General features: G+C 41.5%; 1 protein-coding gene across 1 annotated transcript in view; it reads left to right on the forward strand.

Annotated features, from left to right (window-relative positions):
- Window positions 1–2,424: 2,424 nt before the first annotated feature.
- Window positions 2,425–24,750, forward strand: part of ephb6 (eph receptor B6) — a 45,560-nt gene continuing 23,234 nt past the window's right edge. Inside the window, exons 1-5 of the mRNA XM_061717045.1 lie at window positions 2,425–2,521; window positions 13,914–13,978; window positions 20,094–20,366; window positions 22,523–22,692; window positions 22,792–23,087. Coding sequence (XP_061573029.1) covers window positions 2,464–2,521; window positions 13,914–13,978; window positions 20,094–20,366; window positions 22,523–22,692; window positions 22,792–23,087 — 862 coding nt within the window. The 5' untranslated portion in view covers window positions 2,425–2,463. The remainder of the gene's footprint in view (window positions 2,522–13,913; window positions 13,979–20,093; window positions 20,367–22,522; window positions 22,693–22,791; window positions 23,088–24,750) is intronic.

The raw sequence follows: 24,750 nt of genomic DNA on the forward strand, positions 1-24,750 counted from the left end.
CACAACCTCAAAAGGCTAGTCAGAACAAAGGCCGGGGAATTCCTCGGAAATGTCACTCAATATTTAACTTTTATGAGGTCTATCTATCTATCTATCTATCTATCTATCTATCTATCTATCTATCTATCTATCTATCTATCTATCTATCTATCTATCTATCTATCTATCTATCTATCTATCTATCTATTCTGTGCTATATTAGGCCGACTTAGGGACATAGTAAGTATACTCAGAAAAAAAAGATGAATAAATCACATTAAAGAGCCTGGTGTATTAAAGTCAATGTCAATAATTAACTGATTGAAAAAAAGATGTATAATTAAATGAACCATTCATTTTTGAAAATAATCTATTCAGAGTAAATGGTTGCTGCATAGTCCATACTATAGTACCATTGAATTCCCATTAAGATAATATAATAAAAATATAACAAAAAATGAACTATAAAGAAAAATAGAATAATATTAAAATGTAATGTAATGTAAGTGATGGAAGTGTGAATTTGTGAATATCTAGAAAAAAGAATTGGTAATAGGCCTACATAAAAAAATGGGAGTAATGATAATATATAATTGGAACTAAATAAATCGTTTAGTAAAAATGTTGAAATATTAAAAGTAAATATATTTCTTAATAAAATAATAATATAGAACTCGATTATCCAAGTTTAAAAAAAAAGTAGAACTATTAAATGTGGCCAAATGACAGGAGTTTATATATGCTAACATTGATCTTTTCTTCAATTTCATATGTTTTGCATATTAATTACTTTATTATTCGAATATTTTAAAAATAATATTTATTTTTTCTGTCGTTTTATTGTTAAGCCTTTATTTTTGCCTATTCCTTTTTTTTCTGTGCCATTCCTCAATTTTAATTTCCTCTGTGGCCTTTATTATTTTTAGATGGCAGGTGATGAGCAAACGCCAAAATGTTACCTTAAATCAAAGTACAAGATGCATTTTTTTTTTGTTTTACGTGCAGAAGATAATTTTAACAGCAAAAGAGAAACAGAGATAAAGAAACAACATGACGGAAAATATAAAAGAAATGTCAAAAACGTGAAAGGTTGAGGAAAGAATTAATAAAAATCTTGTTATTCATTCTCCATAGTTTTTTTTCTTTTCTTGTGTAATTCTAAACTTTTTTTTTTCGTTTACAGCTTTTTTAATATGCACGTTAATTTTCTTATTTTGTAGATTAATCTTCACGGCACTCTAAAGCCTGAATTATGGTTCTGCGTTAAATCGACGTAGAGCCTACGGCGTAAGCACCGTACGGTGCGCGTCGCCGCGTTCCCTACGCCGAAGGCCAGCGTCGGTGTAACGCGGAACCATAAATCAGCCTTTACTCCATAAAACGCCTTGCTGAACGAAAAAAAGTTTGTAATTCCCCCGTTCGTGCCTCTCGTTACCTTCAGGACCTCGACCCCTCCGAACCCACAGCTTTTGGTCGAAGGGCCCCCTGAATGGCTGGGAATGGGGCCATCTAACTGTGTCAAGCCGACACACACCACGTCTCCCTGATCCCAGTGAACTGGAGCATGAAAGCGCGTCCACACCGTGCAGACCTGCACACTGACCAGTGGGGGGCGTGCATGGATCAGGAGGGGGCTTTCAGTTGTGTGCGTGTCCGTGTGTGCTCGTTTTATGCGTGCATGTCTACAGAGACTGTCTGGATGAGCTGTCCTGACTGAGAAGCAGAGAATGGTGTGCCTGAGAGACGGAGGGGATGGAGAAGAAGGGGGTTGTTAGGAAGAGAGAAGCCACATGAAGGATGAAGAGGAGCAGAAAATGTGTCTGAACTACATTCATTTTCCATGATGGCAGAACTGAGAGCGCGCAAGACTAACAGCAGGGAGAAGTTGGACACTCTCACATGCCACAGCTTGAAAAAATGCAAGTTAGCACAGTGTCCAGATATGTGAGGGATGCCACAGATTGAGGCTAAGTCTGCAAGGCGGCATCTGAGGAGCTCTGGAACACTCATTGTCAGACATGTCTAGACAGTTTTTTTTTTTTTAAAGACCAGCCAAACTTGTATTAATATTTCCACCTCTTTCTTTCTCTGTCATTCTCTCACCAAGTCTCCCTTACTCTCTTGCTTTGTTTCTTGACTAAAACTCTGCTCCTCTCACTCTTTTTGTTGTCTTCATCTCCTGTTTCTGTGACAACAGTGTTTTGTTCACTTCCTCGCTTGGCAGCATACTTATTGTATGTGCTGCTCTGTAAATATTTTCTCTCCTTCCCTCATCTATTCATCACTCTGTTGCCCCCCCCCCCCAAAAAAAAAAAAAATCAGTTCTTTCTCCCTCCTTCTCTTGGAGAAAGGGACCAAGCAGACTCCTCCCCCATCACCCCCACCCCGTCGCTCCGACACACACTCGCGCTCCATCTCCCTCTTTCTCTCTTTTTCATGCTCTCTCTCTTCCTCTCTGTCTGTCAGTGTCATTCTGTGGTGGAGATGTGGAGTGTCTTTTTTTCTCTCTGTCTGTTTTTCCAGCCTAATTCAGCAGAGGAAGGTAAGAGCTAAACTTTTGCTTGAACACTTCACATCAAAGCAGTGAACTCCTGCGTGTGTGTGTGTGTGTGTGTGTGTGTGTGTGTGTGTGTGTGTGTGTGTGTGTGTGTGTGTGTGTGTGTGTGTGTGTGTGTGTGTGTGTGTGTGTGTGTGTGTAGGTGTAGTGTGTGTGTGTGTGTGTGTAGGTGTAGTGTGTTGGTGGTTATGGCGTGATGGAGAGTTTGGAGCGTGGAGGCTGTTATCATGTGCTGGTATTGAACCCAGAAGTAAATAGCGATATTGATCCTTTAAAGCCTTCTTTGGAGATAGTTCTGTAGGAAATAATTGTACTTTGACCATGTGTGAAACTATGGCAAACAAGGCCACAGACATCGATGCTTCACCTGCAGCTTGGGATCCCCTGAACAATTACCACATTTCCCTCCGGCTCACACATCCCTTTGTGTGTATCAATTTTTGTGTGTCCAAGAGCATGTACCCGTGAACATGCATCCGTGTACTTTTAAGTAGGAGCACATCAGATAGGACTTCACTGGGATGGAAGTACCAGGTGTGTGCTGGGTCCTCTCAAGCTCCCAGAACAAAAGAATATGGAAATAAGGCCAAGGAAACATGAATAATAAGTTGCATAACCCAGTTCTCTTTGCCCCCCTGCCCCCTTGTGTCACTCATGATCTCATGGATGTGGGAACCAGAGACCCCTGCCCCCTCCAGGACTGTTTACCACTCAACGGATGTCTCTCCTCTTTGTTGCTGTTAACTCTAACAGTGTGATAACGGCAGATAGTTCGGCAAAACCTCGTCCATGCAGAGGATGGAGTTCCTCAGTGGGCCGGTTTGAAAAAGCAATTCCTTGACTGAAGTTTACATACAGTATGTGTATAAATGCCAGGACGATCTGCCTATACATAGCAACTACATCTTATCCCCGACACCAGAGAGCGTGTCAGGAGTCAGCGTGCAATTACTTTCAAAGGATAAGGCTGTGTGTTGGAGAGAGCTGCACCTGTTCACACTCATCCTTCTTTGGCTTTACTGCGACGAGTGTATCGGTGTGTGTCAGTAATAGTCTTTAACAACGCCAACGTATATGTCAATGTCACGCCACAGATTTGAGCCATGTTTGTAACAGATGGCTTGGACTTAGATGAGACAGGATGACAGAGTGGAGAGACGCTGCACAGCATTACTGGCCCCCTGACTCCGTTTGTCTAATTGAAATAGAGCTCTTCTTAATACAGTATTAACCCAATATGGAAGTCCTTACAAATCCTCGTTAATAGAAACATCAAGTTACATCATGAAAGGAGGCTCTGGTGTCACCATGGGTTTTTAATGATTTCAGTGACGTCTGGACTGACAGGCTGCAGCTCTGCATTACTTGTTATCTTTGCTGTCTGTCTTTCTGTTAGTGTTTGTCCCCATCCCGTAGTTGGCAGTTTTGCCTTAAATCATTGTGGCTACGCTTAGAAAGCCATCTGTCTGCTAATTTGTATGCAGATAAACCAAAAAGGGCCCCAGTGACATTTGATGTGTCACTTTCACATGCTGCATGTGTAAATGTTGCTGCACTGTTGATGGGAATGCACATGATTGGCTTCTAAATTGTTGGATGTGTGCGGGAGATTGTGTGCTCACTCCGCCGCAATGAAACACCCTGAAGGGGTGGCCTGTGTGGATGCACACCTGATATCTTCCAAGGTTTTCCATCGGGGAAGAGGGTGATGCTCGCCAAGCCCTACATTTTTACAAATATTAACCTTTTATCTTCAGGGAATCTTATGATGAAGTGACCTGACAGGTTCACTTCCTCTGAATTTGATCTAATCATATCAGGCTGCACAATATGTCACTCACACTCTCTAACTTATTGCTATACAGCGCATATGTAATTTCAAGAATATGCAATTTCAAAACATTAAGCTCCATCCAGAGTCGTTTTCTGCAACAGAGTAACATCTTATACGACCACAGGATGTGTCTTCTGACACACAGCTGTTAAAAGACTGAAAAGCTTCCCTTTGCGATAGCTTGGGTTAGATAACTTGTTCCTCTCTGCAACATATTCATCACTGCAGTACTTTTCCAGTGGGAGGATCAGTTCAATCCAGGTTGTGGCTTTTTTTCTTTTTTTTGGCAATGCAGTGTAATTGTGTCAGCAATTATCCTGGTCAGAATGCAAATAGAAAGACTCAAAAGTGGTGAAAACTAACATTTACTCAAAGAGTATACTTGCGAACATAACTGGAGCTTTTGCTGTTGACACTGTTAGTTTAGAAAAGAAAATACTCTGTGTTGTAATACAAAATACAAAATTTATTTGAAATAAATAATTACTATAAATGTAAACCAAAGAGGATATTATGATTTAATAAGCATTGTAAAGATCTGGCTATATCATCCATTCATCTTTGGTTGTGAGTTTTTACACAAATACATCCAAGTTGGTGTCTGTTGTCATTCATCAGAAAGGGAAAAAAGAAGAAAGCATCATGTTCCCCTTCAAACTTTGCAGATGGTTTTGTTTATATTGTGGGTGGAAGAGGTAAAAGGAGAAAAGTCAGAAAACGTTCAAACTTTTCTCTGAGCCTCTGGACAGCATCACGAGAAAAGCCTGGCCAGGAACCACTGACTTACTCAAACTAACAACATGTGCGGTGATGCCTGGAATTTTCCGGTTGTCACGTATCACCAACAACATGATCATGTGTCATCGGAGTCCTTAAAGTTAACAAAAAAAAAGAAAAATCTAGCAAAACATAAATGAAACGAAGGATGTTTTATCTGTTTTTTGATTGTGACAGCTTTTCACAGGAAAAGGTGGCACAATCATTTCTATGGGTACTTCATTAGGTTACATCACTAAAACCTCTACGCTTATAGGAGAGGTTGTGCTACGGTTTGTATAATCTGTTAAACATGTTGGTAGTCATTAGGGATGGGCGGTATGGACTAAAAAATGTATCACGATTATTTCTGGCATTTATCCCGATAACGATAAAAATGACGATAAAAAAAATACCAATTCAACTCCACCTTTTTAACTATGAATCTATCTCGCTCTCAGATCCGCCATGTTTGTTACACAAAAACATAATCAACGGGAATTTTTCTTTCTTTCTTTCTTTCTTTCTTTCTTTCTTTCTTTCTTTCTTTCTTTCTTTCTTTCTTTCTTTCTTTCTTTCTTTCTTTCTTTCCTTCCTTCCTTCCTTCCTTCCTTCCTTCCTTCCTTCCTTCCTTCCTTCCTTCTTTTTTCCCTTCCTTCCTCCTTTCCTCCTGCTCTTTCCTTCCTTCTTCCCTTCCTCTTTTCTCCCTTCCTTCCTCCTTTCCTTGTTTTCTCCCTTCCTTCCTTCCTTCCTTCCTTCCTTCCTTCCTTCCTTCCTTCCTTCCTTCCTTCCTTCCTTCCTTCCTTCCTTCCTTCCTTCCCTCTTTTCTCCCTTCCTTCCTCCTTTCCTTGTTTTCTCCCTTCCTTCTCCCCCTTCCTTCCTTCCTTCCTTCCTTCCTCCCTTCCTTCCTTCCTTCCTTCCTTCCTTCCTTCCTTCCTTCCTTCCTTCCTTCCTTCCTTCCTTCCTTCCTTCCTTCCTTCCTTCCTTCCTTCCTTCCTTCCTTCCTTCCTTCCTTCCTTCTTTTTTCCCCTTCCTTCCTTCTTTCCTCCTGCTCTCTCCTTCCTTCTTCCCTTCCTCTTTTCTTCCTTCCTTCCAAAAATCAGCTTTACACAAAAACATCATCAACGGGAATTTATCGTTTTTACCGCGAGATGACAAATTCTTATCGTGAGGAATTCTTTTGACGGTATATCGTGAACGGTAAAATATCGCCCATTCCTAGTAGTCATGGATGTAGTCATTTCTACATCTGAGTTTTACACTACGATGCAATAAAATATTCTGAATCACATGACTGGACTGAAGCGCCAGCATGACAATCAACGAGGTCCTCATAAAAGTGTACATTACCCCCTCTGGATTTGAAGTGAGTTCCTGCTTCAAGAGGAAAAGCTGAAGTATCACTATGGCCGCTGGTAGGGATAAACCTGAGCGGGAGATTTACCGGGGGATTGGGGCGGCATCTGAATCACCGCAGAGACTGTACTGGTCTGTTGTGGTAAAAAGAGAGCTGAGCTTAAAGGCAAAGCTCTTACTTTACAGGATGATCTATGTTCCAGCTCTAATCTGTGGTCATGACATGTCGGCAGTGACCAAAAGAATGAAATAAGAATGCAAACTAGCTTCCTGTGAAAGGTGTCTGGGCTAGCCCTTAGGGATGAGGTGATGAGTTCAGTCGTCTGGGATTGCTCAGAGTAGAGTCACTGCTCCTCCATATTAAAAAGAGACAATTTAGGTGCTCAAGGCATCATTTGGGTCAGCGTACCTGCCACATGCCCTCCAGAGGGAGGTGTACTGGATACATACCATCGTAGTAGGCTTTGGGATAGACCCAACAGTCATTGAAGAGAGGACGTCCCTCAGCTGGCCTGGTAACGAATCCGCGTGCCCCTGGTGGACGTAAAGGGAGGTCTGGAGGTCTCTGCTCAAGCTACTCCACTAGAGACTTGGTCCAGGATAAGAGGTAGTTTGTAGGATGGATGATTGACACCTGAAGGAAAGCGTCAAGACATTTGCTCATAAACTGCATCACGGCAAAAAAAAGTGGGTCATGCCGCAAGTGCCCTATGGTCACAAGTTGTTCTTGCAGAGAATGGTTAAAGAAGTAAGAGTTCATGTTTTGGGATGGCCGAGTCAAAGTACTGACCTTAATCTGATGGAAATGTTGCAGAAGAGCCTGATTTGAACTGTTCATTGCAGGAATTCAAACCAAAGCCCCTGAACTGAAGCTGTAACTGTCTGCAACGCATAACTATATAAGTGGAGTGGGAAATTAGATCAATCACTTCACAGAACTAGGATAACCGAAAATGAAATTACAGTAACAGAAAAATGCTTACAACAGTAACAGTGAAGGACACTAAAATTACATATAGTTTTCAAACCTTCTCAGAGAACAATGCTTTTCATTCATACATGTTTCAATATTAAATCTCCATGCTCTGCGTGAGCTTTTTCCATACGTTGATAAATAAATAAATTAAGCAGGCTACACTGTGAACACATAAACATGTCCCTGCAAAGAAGTTTAGGGGTTTTCATTATCATGGAGTAAGTGTAGATTAACATATCCCTACTTAAAATTATAGCTCCTCATTTCATATATCAGTAGTTTCTTTAAATAACACTAAATAAACTAAATAGTCATGCATTCTGCAGCAAATTATTATTATTACCTTCAACTTCTATCTGTCAAATCTGAGGTCCAGTCTATTTATTTACTGCATATAAAACAACTTTCCTCCTAGCAACTTATATTGTTATTTCAAAGTTAAATAAAGACAAAAAAAAAAAATCTCATGAATAATAAGTCCCCTTTTGTTTCACAAAGGTCAAAGTGTGCAGTGAGGGAAGGCGTGGGTACCTAACGCACCATGTTGGATGAACTTGGGGGTTTGTTGACACTCTCACTTCGAGGTCAGCTGGACCATCTTTCCCAGCGTTTGTTTCTAGCTTTAACTGAGTATTAATTAGACGGATTAACCTTCCTATCCTTGGTGTGGTAATCTGCTTTTACAGGACTTGATGAATTAGCAAAAGTGTGACAAGAAAATAAATGGCACACTTGTCACAGCAGGAGAGCAGCAGAACCGATCCCACAAACACCCTTGAAAAGCGTCCTCCTCCCTTCCCTCCCTGCGTGTTCACTGAGCTGCAGAAATCACATGCTGATGGGGGAGCGGAGGATGCGACGTCCTAATCGCTGACACTACAACATTTATCTGTGGCCGGGCTTTATTTTTAGATCTCACATGTATTTTTCAAAAGCAACATCATTTCTATGGCTGTTGAGAGCACTCGTAATGACATTAGGTCACATTTCCCTAAAATGAATCACATATCTTCCATTTGCAGTTTGAGAGGACGCAGCCTTCAAGCAGCTGTGAGCCAGGATTTTCTGTTTTGAGTCAGTCATTGTCGTGGCAGATAGAGCCACCGATAATACTCCCGTGCAGACAGGCTCAGAGTTGTCGCCAAGATCTAAATGAAATCTGAATATGAATGGACTGTTGTGACTTAGGAATGTAGCCCTAAGTTTTGAATTTCATATTAAAAGCTGCTGCTTAACAAGTTTGTGTGTTGGCATCAGCCAAACATACTGAGGCAAAATTTAACAGTTGAAAGCTTCACTACTGAGAAATGGCTGAGTGAGATTAGTTTAAACTGATCTCCTTTCAGATTTACATTCCAGCGTCATACTGGCTTTTGAGGGTGAAAACGGTGATGAAAACGTGTTTACAGCAGGTTTTGTCTTTAATAGTAACTTGATATGATACAAATACTGCATTTTTCCTTTCGCTTTTGATTCTACATTTTCTCTCTGTCAGACCACTTCAGTCTAATGAACATGTAAGTTATGAGGAACGACTCCTCTCGGACAAAGCCTGTCTCGCCAAATCCAACAAAAATGCTCCTAATCCGGTGCTAACTTTTAAAATAGAGTGCTTTGATCAAAAGCAGGATAGAAAGATGTACTGTATAAGTACCTGGAAAGGTTAAATTAATTGTTTCAAACTCAAGGAAAATCCATTTTTTCCCACAGAGTTAGGTGAGAAAATTGATCCGACTCTTTGTACAACACACACGAAACTGCAGCCATCCAGTCTTTGTGCCGAGCTTATTTCAAAGGGGATCAAGCCTGGCTGAGTAACAAAATCTGCTTGCCAGCACCTCAAAAGCTTGACAATGAACATAATACGTGAGTTGGCATGGATCTGTAGCAGTGCTTACCTGACATTATTATTATTATTATTATTATTATCATCATCATCATCATCATCATTATTATTATTATTATTATTATTATTATTATTATTATTATTATTATTATTATTATTATTATTATTATTATTATTATTATTATTATTATTATTATTATTATTATTATTATTATTATCTTTTTATTTTATTGTTTTATTTTTTGTATTTTGTTAACTTTCTTACTTCATTTTCAGCAAGATTACTGACCCAAACCACAAGGATTTTTACAACATAACCAAATAGTTTGGGTGCCCAAACCTGTCCAGACTACGACTGAAAAAAGTTGGTTTGTGTCTGTTCCTGAAACTCCAACCAAGCAAGATGCTGATGTTTATCACTGCTCTGCAAACAGTGAAAGGTTTTCTGAAGGCGACACCGAGGGGGCTGAGACAGTGTCTGCACATACAAACAATATACTATATACTATATTATATCACTGTCATTGTAAAGCTAGGAGCACTGACCGGTGGATTTGATCACTTTCTGACAGAGCCAGACCTATTTTACCCTAATCTCCAGGCTAAGATATTAGCAATTATTTATTATTTAAGTACTCGACAATCATCTAAGAGCTCTGGTTCATTTTGTAAGAAACACCTTTTCAGGTTTCGACTTGGGGGGCATCTGTGTCAGACCATCTGTGGCTCTTACAGTCAAACATTCACACACAAACTTTAAGCTGTTTCACAAGATAAATAGCAATTCAACTTTACTCAGTTATTATTTTAAGATGTGCTTAAATGAGCCTGTCTCCAAACAAGTCACCTAACCAGTCATAGTTTGGAGAAGGTTTTTTTACCTAGGCGTTGTCTGTTTTTGTGAAAAGCCTTCCTACCTGCGCCTGTTGCTGCCTGCTCAGCGACTCACTTCAGACCTCGCTCTGTCATCTCACCTGGCTTAAACACTGTTTGTTGCAGCTGCACTTTCATTCATCTTAATCACCAGAGAGTTTTTGATAACGCCTGTAGACATGTGCATGCTTAGTTCTGCAGTCATGGTAGTCCCCCTCCTTCCGCACGCCTCCTCCTCCTGCTCCTACTCTGTCTCGGTGTATCATTCTCGCTGCGGTTGTTTGTAATGAAGGTTTAGTGTAAGCCCCGTCTTTGAATGGCTGTCTGTGGGTGGGAGCATCCGGAGCACATGAAAAATGGCTAGAGATGGGTGGATGAATGGACAAAAGGGAAAACACAATCTCACTGCGGTTTAAAATGCTTGCAGGCACTGTGGGAACTTTTTGTGAAAGTGTATGTGTGTGCATGTCTCTGTTACCTGTGAGCTCTTTGACTTTGTACTCTCGGTTTACTTTGGTGTTAGGGCATAATTCACACTCACACCCGTCTAGTCTTCGTCAATATTAACACCAAAATTCCTTGCCGAGTGTGAGGAGGGAGCTCGGGAAAGTGTGCTGTAAGAGGTGCGACATCATTGATAGCACTTAGCGCTGGAGAGTGTTGGCGCATGCATAGCAACACAGGGAGGATAAGTGTTGGGCACAGAGAAATGGGTGAAGAGAGCAGAAGATGGAGAGTCATTCAGCTGAAGAGAACCCTCCAGTGGCCCTGGGTACAGTAATGCAGGTCACCTCTGCAACAAGAGAAAAGAGCATTTACACCCACAGCTTCAGCAGAATGAGAGGGGGAGCAGGGAAGGGGGCAGATTCATATGCACAATCATATCATCCTTTCCCTTCATAACCACGGGTTATTCGACTCTATTGTTTTCCATTTTTCTTGCTTTGGTTATCAAAGCACTTCCCAAAACAAACAGACCCACCATCAATAATGGACCAGAGCGTATCTCCTCATTTAATGTACAGGGATGTCATACTCTGTCACTTTTTCGATGAATAATACACACAATGCGAAGAGGGGGCGGATGACAGGGGACCAGATGGAAACGGTATCGAGTGGAGTGGGCAACAAACATCAGCACAAGACAAGGCCGCTGTGCATTAACGCAGCACTCAGGTTCGGATTGCAGACTCAGCACTTCTTAAAACTGTCGGGGACAAACTTTGAGTGTTTTCAGCTTTCAGACGGACCTCTAACAGAGATGTTGTGGCACTTTGCATGTCGGGAGGGGCTATCTGAGAGTTAAATAAAGGGGCTTTTACTGCCAAGTGGACCTGCCAGTAAAGGTCTCTCTCTTTTGTTCACGGAAATCTTGTGCGCGCACCACGGCTATGATTCCTCGGCTCAAGCTAATTCTTCAAAGGTGTGCAGCACTCATTGCTTATCTAAGGATGTCGTGGTGAATTATTCAGCTTGTTTAGCTCACACAATGAGACATGCATGAAGCCCTTTGAACGCTCCCCCATGTAATCCTGATGTACAGGTTTGTAACTGAAAACAGTGGGAAAAATACATAGCGTGAGCCTTTGGTTCTTAAAATAGGAATCTAAATAATATGAGCATAAATATTTATGTCAACATTACAACATTATGTATTATTTAGCCATGATCGTGCGCTGGAGAGGAGGGTTAAATGAATTTGAAATGACATATTTGCAGCATTAGTGTCTATATGCTATCAGATATAAATAGGATGATATTTAATAAGGTCACAGTGCATGGCGAGCTTATGAGTAATCATAACTTATTAGTTTCATGTATCCAGTAGTTATCCAGTGAGGACTTGCATCAGCGGACACGGCTTGTGTATTGCTTGTGTTGCATCCTGAAACAAAGCAGAAAAGGTGTGTCACTGAAGGAATCTGGTTTATCCTCCTCCCTGGAGCTGATTTTATCCCCATCGCCCCGCCAGTTCCACTCGCCAAGCTGTACGGACACACGCTGCACGCAAAAACTATTTGTTCTGATGCCCAAGGCGGCCTAACCCTGAGCTGTCACAGTCCATTTATATTCTTCTCCTCATACAATTCATATCACCCCAAATCCTCATGGACTTCCTCTGAAAATGAGCGACTTAAGTAATACAGACAGACTGGGAAATGAAGGCTTGGCGGACAGATTTGTGGGGTTTCCATCTGTTTGTAAAAATCTAAAAAAATAATAAATCTTTAGCCATCGGGGATTAGATAGGTCGAGGTGATCTATGTTTTTTGCCAAAATAGGCATCGTGTTCTTGTTGTTTTGTTTTATTGAGACCAGCAGTGGGATTCAGTTTTTTGAGAAAGAGGAAGAGGCAAATAAAATTATATCTCTCTCTGCAGATTGCTGTTGGTTTGTTGGGCCTGGGTATCTTTTCGAATCCCTGTGCAGAGGTGGATTATGAGTTTAGCATTATTCTGTTGCTCTTTGTATAAATGTCAGAAAGAGAAAAAGAAAGCCTACTTTTCTTTTGTGAGTAAGCGTATGACATTAAACAGAAAAGAAGGCATTAAAATATGATGACAATGAGAAGAATTATTCATTTGTATGGAGAGAGTAGCTGCAGCCTCCCACAGTGCCCTGTACGTGGATCTGTGTCTACCGCTCTCTCTAGGTGACAAGTGCTATGTGTGTATTTCTCCATTAACTCCATCTGTGCAAGCATCCTAACCTGAAGTCTGAAATGTTTCCCATCTCTGTGAGCGCGACAAAACTTTGGCTTGCATTCAATCGGTGGCGCAGGCTGTGCCAGACTGAAGGAACAGCAGTGGCCGTAGTTTTGGAATACTAATGGAAAATTCAAGGGTTTCAGTTCTGTGTGGGAAGCTGCCATGTGTCAGCAGGCAGCACTTAGCATTACAGTGTCTGTGTGGCGTGTGTGTGTAATTTTTTTTCTTTTTAGCAGTGCGCTTTTTAAAGCACTTAAGCCCAAAAGCAAATTATGGGAAAATACACTCCAACATAAAAGTGATACCCCATTCTCCTCAGAGATGAGAGGAAAAGAGCAAATATCTATTAAGACTTGCAGCAAAAGTCGAACGCCGAGTGTATCTCTCTAACAAAATAAAGAGGGCTCCCTTTGGACCAAATTAAGAAGCATTAAAGAAAAAAAAACAGTAACAGCAGCTATTAATGGCGTTTCTAAGTTGGGAAGTTTGACCTTTAATCAGGTGAGTCAGTTAAATTTGAAAGCCAATAATATTGCTCCCACATACATCATCAGTCAGAATCAGCTATGAGGTTTGACAGATGGACGCAGCTGGTGCTTGACCTGATATTATTGCACAAAGAAAATTTTAAAAAGACATGTGGAGGAAAAACCTGGCCCTGTGCCGCTGACGGTAGACCGGCCTCTGATTTCTTGGGAGATTTAACAAAAGGAGGAAAGTCTGTTTGATTGAAAAAGCTCCTTCAAAAAAGAAAGAGAGAAAAAAGAAACTTTAGAAAGTGCACCTCGAGCACAGATCCACGCTTTAAATCTTCATGGCATCACAGAGTCATGCAGTCTGTTGAACTCGGTCCTTCAGAGAATATCTCATGATTACTGATTCTGTTTCACCGTCTCTGCTTCTTCAGCACTCACGCTGTTTCTCAGAGAGACTCTTGAGCGGCAATCAATAGCATCAGGCTGAAAGTAACTCCTTCTATTTTCTCACACCTTTGTTTTTCTTCCCTCTGCTTTTTTCTCATCTCCCAGTGATGCTGCTGGACACAACAGAGACGACCTCCGAGCTGGGCTGGACCACCTATCCTGACACGGGGGTGAGCAGGGAGTGTTTGTCAAAGTGCCTTCCAGCAGTCGGAGGCCCGTCAAATGTGTTGCACACATGTACAGTAACATGTGGCTGGGTTTTAAGAGCTAGGTTATAATCACTTTGTTCATGGGACTTTGTGGTGTTGGGGGATTAAGCACTTTTTTTTTCACAGAAGGGATTTTTGCAAGGTAGCAGAAAGCAGGTTTGACTTCAATGATTTGTCTATTCATTTGAGCATAAATTCTAGGTCAGATAATAATGAGATCTTAGTATTTGTTTTTCGCTCTCCCATTCTGACCATGCTTTAAACCCCTAGATAGTGATGGGATATTGTTCCTCGAACCAGCAGTTGTTCCTATCGCTCTGCTTGCTATAGAAGCAGCAGGTCGACTTCAAACTACCTAGCAGGTGCACATTTTGTGTTTCTGCAAGAGCGACGCCACAGAGCTGACCACAGTTGGCATCGATTCTGCAGACATAAGAGGCTTTTTGAAGCAAAAAAAAAAAAAAAATACAGACTAATCTGTTGCTCTAACAGCAGATGAGTCTTTCAAACCATATAAAGCATTTTCTGTGCTTCATATCCAATCATATCTGACAATCAGGGGTAATTGCACTTGAAAAAAAATAAAAATGACTCACTAGCTCTTTAATATGTGAATTTATGTTGGTTGACTTTAAACAAATAGGCACACCTAGCCATGACTTGCAGCATCAACACTCTGCCCTGTGGATATGATGATCACTTTGCCGGCTAACACATGTCCAGAGTATTGCTGTCGGTTTAAAACTGGCGCGATTTGTTTCACACTTTCACACATGGAAATAAACCACAAACACTGTAGTGTGGTATAAATTTCCCCTTTCAGCTCATTTACCACGATTGCTGTGATTACAATAATTTTAAACATGCACAACAGCGTTTCTGTTTGTCACTGTGTTCCTGTCGTCGCTGCAGTGGCTGGCAGCGCACAGCAGGACACGTCTGAAAGGGCAGCATGTGCTTCCTCCATGAAACTCTGCTGCAAAAACGCTCGTTTCAGTCGCTTGTCCTGGGCTGCTTTTCATGTTGCACCACGTATGTAAGGGAACTGCACAAGAGCCTGAAAATCCCAGTTCAATCATTTCTGAGACAGGCTTCGCAGCTTTATATATTTCTGAAGGAGTTTAAACCCCAACCCCCATCCTCCTGACTCCACTCCTCCACTCCACCCTTCCCTCCCCTCTCCCACTGACTGGTTTTTGGTCTGTTCCCACCCCGCCACCACTCCATGGCATATGGATACCACACCTACAGACTTTTAGTGAGGCTCATGATAGCTTAACGTTAAGTGTTTAAAGTAAGGGTTATTGTACCCTATAAAAGATGGCTTTGTGATTAGCAAGTGGACTTGAAGAGAGCAGGACCTTGTCTTTCTCCTAACACAGCCTCCAGGACTTCAGTATAGCTCAACATTGTCTTTCTCTGTTTCTTCTACCAGTGTGACTTCATCCGTGATGATTTAGCTCAGATTGAAGTATCAGTCTCCCAGCTTTGATTTGTTGTGTTTTTTTTTGTTGTTTGACACTGAATGGTGTAAATGTAGGAATGCGTGTGGGATGCTGCAGTTGGTGGTTACCGCTTGCTGTGTGTGTACTTGCGTGACTGTGCAAAGGTCAATTTCTGGGTCACTTAAATTCATTCATCTGTGAGTGATTACGGCTCACTTCTAATATGTCTCATAATTACACTCATGCATCGTCCTAATCGTCTTCACTGTTGAGAACATCCGTCAAACTGCATTTAGGAAACCTCTGAATAGTCTTCTGGTGCGACACAACGCTACGAGTGTGTGAGCACATTTTTTGAAATGTAACTTGATAACAAAAAAAAAAAAGTCTTAGATATCTTTATAAGCGATACTTTTGACAAGTTTTCTGAACCGACAGCTTCTACCAGAATACAGAACAATCGTCTCTATCCAACCTCTGGCTGGCATACACAATCACATCCGCCTGTTATCTTCCCCCACATTACATCTTCTGCCGTCATCATCGTCGTCATCATCATCCCAGCTCGGCCTCCAGCGTTGGAGCATAATTGTACAGGATGTTTGATTAAATAGGACCTAGTGTGTGTTGAAACATGTGAACCATGATGGCAGCTGTTAATAGGGGGCCATGCATCTGTGGTTGAGTGTGTGCCTGAGCAAGCATTTGCATGAGTTTCCTTTTTCTTTTTTTACACCGTAGTCTCTGGATCTCTGGATGAGAAGTGCTTCTGAGATGGAGATATGGTTACTTGACCCGGGGCGTAAAGCAGAGAGAAGTAGGAAGGCAGACCAGTGAGAAGGGGAGAGAACAAGTGATGTTATAAGTGTCTGAGAGTCTGTGTTCTTATTTTTTTTTTAAACTCTTTCCTTTCTTGCTTTAGGGTCAGTGGATATCCTTTACTGCATCTTTCTCTGCTGCGGGTTCATTTCTTACTGCCTTCCCATTCATCTAAAATACATCTTTGTCTCTTCATCCATATCTCCCTCTAAAAAAACATCCCTCCCTTTGCTCTTTAAAGCTTCACTTGATCTCTGCCTCATATTATCCCCAACCCCCCTCACTCAACCTCCGCTCAGCCCATTACTTCATTTCAGCGGCAGATGAAGAAACTCTTCATTTCTAACTTTACTCTTGACTTTGCTTTAGTCTTAGTCATTATCCTGTGCTATTACTCGGTGTGTTTGTGTCGTATGAGAACATGATCTCTGGCGTAAATGTGCATGGCTTCACTTGCTTGTACAGTTCAGTGTTTGTGTGTCATGTCAGAGGCCCTACCCCTCCCCGTCCTCTGTCACAGGAGAGCTCGCGTGGCTGTCCAGCATCTCAGATCAAATTAAATCACAAAGATGAGTCGTCCCTATTTTTTTCCCTTTTTTCAGCCATTCATATACCCCTCCTTCCCAATCTGACCTTTTACATATATATTATCTAAGAGACACAAAAAAACAGGAATAGAGGGCAGGATGGATGAGAGGTCACATATGTAGTGGGAGTTTAAGGTCAAAAAAGTAAATTTAAAAATGTGGTTTTGCATGAAAGGAATGCTGCTGATTCTCGTCAGGATTTCAGCACGGCCGCCTCACCTTGCCTCAGACAAACACACGCACAATATTTTACTAATATCCCATGCTCTTTTCTCCCCCCACCTTCTCCATCTGCATCCTTCCCTTCAACCATGTGTTCTCTGTTGTCCCTTGTATCCGATTTAACTCACTCCCTTGTCTGAAACGATGAATTACAGCCTGGAAGAAAGAAAACCGTCCTTTTACTCCATTAGTCTAACAGCGCCGCAGACGCTGCTCACCGATTTTGTCATTATTCCAATTGGCCAAATATGAAATCACTCGCTGATGTGTGATGCTGCAAGATTTTGCTCATACTGGTTCTCATCATCAAACAGAGAAGGATAACCACGCATGTAAAGATACAGTAACATGTTCAAACACTGAATCAAACACGCTTATTGCACTCCAATAATGTCAGGACCTTTTGTTCTCTTTCCATTGTTGTAGGGAGAATAATGATGATGAAGCCTAATACATAATTCTTCTATATTACAACCAAAAAGGCCCTGCTTGTCACCCAAGGCTAAGCAAGTACAAAGCAGAGCCTTTTCATCTCTGGAGGCACCATGCTGTATAATTGGTGAAGCCAAACTTGCCCCTGCTTTTATGTTTTATCTCCCCTGACATTTTGTCTCATCTGACACAGTCTCCATTCCAAGCCAGGCTGCTCGGTTTTTCTCCCCTTATGATTCATATCTACGGTACAAACCCATTTGTGCATCCAGAAGTATTCAGTTCCCTTCAAAATACAACAAAATCTGATCATTTTATGGCACAACAGCTGCCACAAGTCAGACAAACATGGGTCCGCCACCTGTCACATGTGAACAATGCTGCACATGCACATGCACATGCACATGCACATGCACATGCACATGCACATGCAAACGCTGAAAAACAGGCACATGTCACCACAGAAGACCAGTCCATTGTTGCCAGTTTAACTTGTCACATAGTTTTCTTCCAAACAATTTCTGCTGAGAGTTTGAAATGTGTCTGTAATAACACTGCAGTGACCAAGAACATAGCTTAGCTTGTGGTTTTGAGGCCTTTGTCTACAAGGAGGTGGTAACAACTATTGGACTGGCACAGAAGTTGTCGTTTCCTAAGACCCCACAAAACAGTTGGACACGACCTTTGCAGGGTATTAAAACAGCAAACAGACTTGCACGTACTCCCTCACACAGCCGAGCCAGTGCTGCACACCTCCATTGTGAAAAAGGCTTGTGAGACCCAAAAGGCTGCAACGCTGCTGCCACCCAGCTGGTCCCGCAGTGCCATGTTGCTATTTGAAAGCACAGATATGTGAGGGCTGCCTCTGTCTGCTCTCTCAGTAGCTTGAAAGGGATTTCCTTTTCTTTTCAGTAATGCACGTGCTATGTGGAAAAAGCGGAAATACCGTATTTTCTGGACTATAAGCCGCACCCGTATATAAGCCGCATCCGCTCTATTTAAAAAAAAAGATATGCAAGCCGCAAATATTTATGTTGTTAGATTAGACATTTACTACATGTACAGAACCATTTTGAACTGTAAATGATGTACATGTTTGTACCTAAATAGATCCTTTCCTAACAGTGTCTTTTAACACGGCAGCAACTTTGCTGATTAAAACAGAACAGAACCAAGAGAAAATAACCAGTATTTATTTATCTATTTATCTGTTTGAAATCTGCTTCTACCTACTTCTATCTGCTAAAGAAGAAGTAGCGTATTCTTCTTTGCATTTATTTTGTCTTAGTTTTTATTCTAATTCCGGTTAGAGCGCCCGAGCGGTGGAAGAAAAATCCACAGAATAGCCGCACCTTTGTATAAGCCGCATGGTTCAAAACCTATGAAAAAAGTAGCGGCTTATAGTCCAGAAAATACGGTAAATTCTTAATTTATCACTTCGGTGAAAAGTTTCCCAGTGAGTTTACGTCTCCGTCAATACGGAATGATGTTCATTCACTAAATGATTGTTGTTTTTCAAGCCGTGCCTTGAGATGTGCCGCACCAATATCCCCATGAAAACAGATCACAAATGAGTTTGAGTCCTTCCATGTTGTGGATAAAATGAACTTCAAAATTAGTGGTTTAACACCTTACTCACGCATCACAATGCCTGTGGGCCAAATCTGGACCCCCACATCAGTGAGAGCAAACAAACAGTCTTATACCACAGATTAAAATTGTAGTTATGGTTTTAGAGGTGTACATGTCCCACAATAGATCCCAATTTCATTACCTGTCCCATCTCAAATCACAACAGTTTTGCGGTCAAGTGGTGCAAGCAGAGCAAAGATATCCAAACAAAAGGAAAATGTATCCAGAGAAAAGAAAGTTTATGGAGAGTTGATAGGCAAAAGCTTGTTTCATGTAAAAATAATACCATGACAACACTGGACATTAGCATCAGACATTGTTATCTGAGCAGATAGCTCAAAGCTCTGCTGTGCTGTAGCTCCATGTGATCTGCTTGTTAAATGTCATCTGTCATTGCTTCTAGCTCCACGTGCAAAATGTATCCACCTGACTTTAGAGGAGCAGAGACAGGAAGCTGCAAAACCTGAGCGGATCAAGCGGAAAACTAGCTGGAAGCTTTACCACAGGGAGAAACTTGCATTAATTAATTAGTCTATCTTTTTGTCATTACAGCTCCATCTACAATACTTGACGGGTGCTCTCTGTTCAAAGGCTCAAGTGGATTAATTACTGACTTTGTGATCATAATTAAATGCGTGGACAGCTGAATGACTGTTGTGGAGAACAAGGACACATGCACAGTCTATGATTAGGATGAGAAAAAAGCAAAAGCTTTTCACTTGAGGATTCAGGACCAGTGTGTTAAATATCAAAACATAAGAGATGCTTTTATCATAATTAGCTAAAGTGGAAAAAGGGTAAAGAAACAGCGTGTTGGTAAAGAAAAGTCATGTCATTCAGAAAATGTTAACTTTTATGATGTGGGCTTGTACGGGCTTGTTTTGGAGCTCACACCTTGTTTTTCTCATCCAGGCTCAGTATCTTCTCTCTCTGTTTCAGTGGGATGAGGTCAGTGTCTTGGATGACCGGGGGAAGCTCATACGGACCTTTGAGGTCTGTAATGTCAACCAAAATCCCCGTCTGCAGGACAACTGGCTGGCGACGCCTTTCCTGTACCGCCACTCAGCTCCACGGGTGTTCGTAACGTTGCGTTTCTCGGTACGTGACTGTGCCAGTCTGCGCACGCCGTCACCCACCTGTCGAGAAACATTGACCTTGTTCTACAAACAGGCCGACACCCAGAGAGAGCTGATGAGGACCTGGGTGGCTGAGGTGAGGCTGAACCCTGAATGCAGTACAATGACTGTACACCACCTACTTATATGTGAACTCCAGCTTTCCAAGATACTATTTCAGTCTATATCTAATGTGAAATGTCAGAAAGGTTGAAATTACTCCCAGAAAAATGGTTCAAAAGGTTTAGATGGTATTTCCAGATGATTCTTTTTGCACCTGGGGTGAGAGTGCAACCATTTTTTAAAACAGCTTTTTCAAGCAGTAAAAATTCTCATGTATCTTTTTTCCACCTTCTTTTTTATACACAAGACAAAAACAAAACAGCGTTGGATTGCACCACTACAACGATCAGAACTAGACCATGATTAATGAAGACGAGGTGTAACTCGTCCAAATAGTTTCACTGTCAACAAAAGTCATTTCCTTCTGAGCGACACGTCTGTTACGGTGTGGATTTCTCCTCATCTGGAATCTGCCAGGCAGCATTTCGTGCTCCTGATGACGGTGACCACAAGTGGCGTGACAACAACTCAGCACCGCACCACAGAACAAGACAGTCAAAGCAGGCTCTGCCACTCACACAGCACCAGAATACCAGGCTCACCTTTCAGTCTGCTGCTCGTCTCCCTCTTGCTACTTGTCGCTCCAGCTGCTGCTCAACATTTCACACGCTGACTAAATCAATAATCAGCAGACGCCCAGTGACATGCTGCTTCATGACACAATGACATGTGCACATAAGACACATGAAATAGCAATTTCATTATTTTATATTTCATATATCTCATATTATCTCATTTTGAAAGTTAAGTCCACTGTGTAGATTTTTTAATTAAATTAAATTAAATTATGCTAAACTCGTAGAAGTCGTAAAATGTAGAAGACAACAACACAAAGTTGCCTCCCACAATACAATTTTGACCCAAATTTTTTCTGAAGCTTGATGGAAGTTCAAGCCAAGTATACTTTTGAATCATAGATAAAAGAAAAATATAAAAGAAGTGATGTTTTTGTGTACATTATGACCTTCCTGCTCATGTGATGCCACAACCAGGCAACATGCTGGCCAGGTCACTCTTGAAAAAGAGGTTTTAATCTCAATGAGTTTTTTACCTGGTTAAATAAAAGATATATATATATGCTCCCCAGTACACATTTACTTGACCTTTGTGGGCTCCGTGTGAAAAAAAGCAGGCGTCGTTCAGCGCTCACACCACGGTGACGTCTTTGATGTACAAAGCTCTGATTAGACCCAGTCCACGGGCGACACCGTTTCTGGAGCGCAGACTCCACGAGGCAGCAACTTTCTCATTTATCCATTCTGTATTAAACAAGCATTATTTTCTTCTTCTTCCCCCACCCCATTAGGCAAAACGCCATCAAACACAATTACTAAACTCCTCATTTGTGATTCATTTCCATTCGCATCAAAACAGCAAAGCCTCTTTTTTTTTTTGTCGTCCATTTAATCCCGAAATGGACTAATTGTATAATCCCCCGATTACTGAAGAAAAGCTTCAGAAACTGACGGCCTCTTCAGACCACGCTAGTGAGACACGCTCATCCAAAAGGCAAAAATGTGCCAATGTGGTTCTCACGAAGGTCACGTCAGTTCAACTGATTAACAGGTTTAAAACACAGCATGGAATAATCACACATGCTTCAAAAACAAAAAAAAAAGTCTCTGAACTTGATGTGTCATCAGTGAAGACAGACTGTATATGATTTATCTATCTTAAGCACTTAGTTGGTGGTGGTTTTAATCCTTTTTCTGGGCCTTTTTTAACCACTGAGATTGGATTGCCAGCAGGAGCATTAGCAGTCATTGTGGGCGGGGAGGTGGGGGGTACACTTGAATATGTTTCTCCTTCAGGGACTCAAATGCTTTTCAAACATGTAAATCAAACCCTGATGAGGAATCAGAGACGAGTCATAAAAGAACAGGAAGGAGTGCTGAAGTCTTGGCAAGGACTTGAGCACAATCCCCCCGCTGGGCCTAACCTATGTTTAAGTCACTGTTTACGCTCCTTACCAACGGTGGGAATATGCCAAAAAGGATTTTGCTTTTGTATTTTTGTAGTCATGCTTTCATGTTTTTTAATAAAATTACAAAACTGACAGTTTCCAGCCCTTATTCTGTTCTTTAATGCCCATAACTTTCTGATCATTTACATTGTTGACTGTCCTTATAGCCATCCAGCGGGGAGAAGGAGACGAGGGAGGGCTGGGTGAAGATCGACACCATTGCGGCTGATAAGAGTTTTTCAAAGGTGGAGCCCAGCTCACCTCACCAGTATCAGCCCAACAGATACAGCCGCATCAATGTGAAGACACGCAGCTTTGCCCCCCTAACACGCAAAGGGTAACCGTCTCAGCACTCTATTTGTTCCTCATGCTTTCCAGCATCACTTCTCCCAGGGCTCTGCTTGTTTCTTAACTTCACGTCTGACCTAAATTTCAGATTTGTCTTGGCCATCGTTGACAGCGGAGCTTGTGTTTCCCTCATGGGTGTGTCTATCTTCTACCGGCGCTGTCCAGCCACCAGCCTCTACTTGGCTTCATACCCAGCTACTCCCTCGGGTGCGGAGCCGACTGCCCTCGTGCCTGTGACTGGAACATGTGTCCCCCACAGTAAAGCGCAGGGAGGCACGCCACCTCGCATGCACTGCAACGCTGAGGGGGAGTGGCTGGTACCTGTCGGAGGATGTGTGTGTGACGGCGGGTATGAGCCCAACGTCAATGGATCTGCCTGCTTGGGTAAGTTCAAGGAATTATGTTTTTTCTGCTAGTAAAAAAAAAATCACAGTTGGATTTAAAATAATTTGTAAAGAGCAAAACTTTTCAGTTTTCAGGCCACCTGCTATTGTAGGAGGCGCACAACTGATTATGTGGTAAAAGTTCTGATACCAGGAGCTCCCACAGATGTTTCCTTTCAAAACAACTTTCCGTCTACACAAGCATTAATCATACAGATTCATCCTTTGCATCTGTCTCCAATAGTGGTCTTTCCTAACCCCCTTAGATTGAATTCAGTTCAAAGAAATGTATTTTAACTCTGTTGCTGTGGCAAGTGACTGGCACTAATGTGTCTGTTTGGGTTAGTGAGGTAGCAGATGCACAGGGAGGCCCAGCAGATCGCTCAGCAGAGCATGCATAAGTAGAGGACTTAAACATGGTTTATGGTTCAACGCCGAAACCCACAATGTATATATGCAATAGCTGGGAGCACTAGGCTGTCAGCGGCACCGAAGCCTGACTTCCACCTTGCCACAGAAATGTGACTACATGCCAGGCCGATGCGAACTGCAGCAGATGTGATCGGTTAAATTCCTGTTGCTTTTCATTTATTAGCTCCAACTCACATAAGACATGCTTTATTTTATTATGTTGCAACTGCATAAAAGAAGCCAAGCTCTTCATTACCACTGAGTGTTTGGTGGTGTAATTACTTAGCGACACAAACGACAAACAGATGAGTTTGAACAACAATGACTGTTAGAGCAACATAAACATAAACAACCATTCATTTTTCAACAAGACACTGTAGCACCATGTTACAACCAAAAACGTAATAATGGCCAATAACGTAATAACTGCCAATAACGTAATCATTTTGGCCATTTCAAATGTAATAAGGCCAATAGTGTAATAATGTGCCAATAATGTAATAAAACTTTTGAGCCAATAACGTAATAACTTTTTGCCGATAATGTAATAAGTCATTACATTATTGGCTGGTTATTACGTTATTGGCCTGGTATTAAAAAAATATTACAAAATTATTACATTATCGGCAAAAAGTTATTACATTATTGACTCAAAAGTTTTATTACATTATTGGCACATTATTACACTATTGGCTTTATTACATTTGAAATGGCCAAAATTATTACATTATTGGCCGTTATTACGTTTTTGGTTGTAACACACCACATTCGGCACACACTGGAAAGAAGTCGAAAAAGAAGTGGACACAGTTACTGCACTGGTCTGTCTGCAGTCCTGAACTGTCTCCAACAAAGTATGTTAAGAATTTGCAAATGAAAAGTCAGACAACTACAACCACATAATCTGCATTTGGAGAGAGAATGGGGAAAAAAAAAGCTAAATGTTCCACTCATGGCGCTTTTATTGCTATGGCAACTTTCGGTTTTGAAAAACCAAATGATAAAGTGGTAAAAGCTTCACCACCGTAACTTTTTTTTATATGTAGTGACCTGAAATGTAAAAATGGGTGCTTCTGTATGCTCAAGGTTTTGCTTTCTAGTGCCCAACTACAATCTTGTTGTGAATCTCTTGTGATCATTTCTGGTGTTCAAAATAGGAAGTGATTAACAATCAAAAGACTGTGGCCTTGTGTAGGGCTCCCATGAGACTCAAAACACATTGTTAAAGTTGAAATCTGTGTGAATAAAAGCAT

Source organism: Cololabis saira, chromosome 3 (assembly GCF_033807715.1).
Source record: "Cololabis saira isolate AMF1-May2022 chromosome 3, fColSai1.1, whole genome shotgun sequence".
Lineage (NCBI taxonomy): Eukaryota > Metazoa > Chordata > Actinopteri > Beloniformes > Belonidae > Cololabis > Cololabis saira.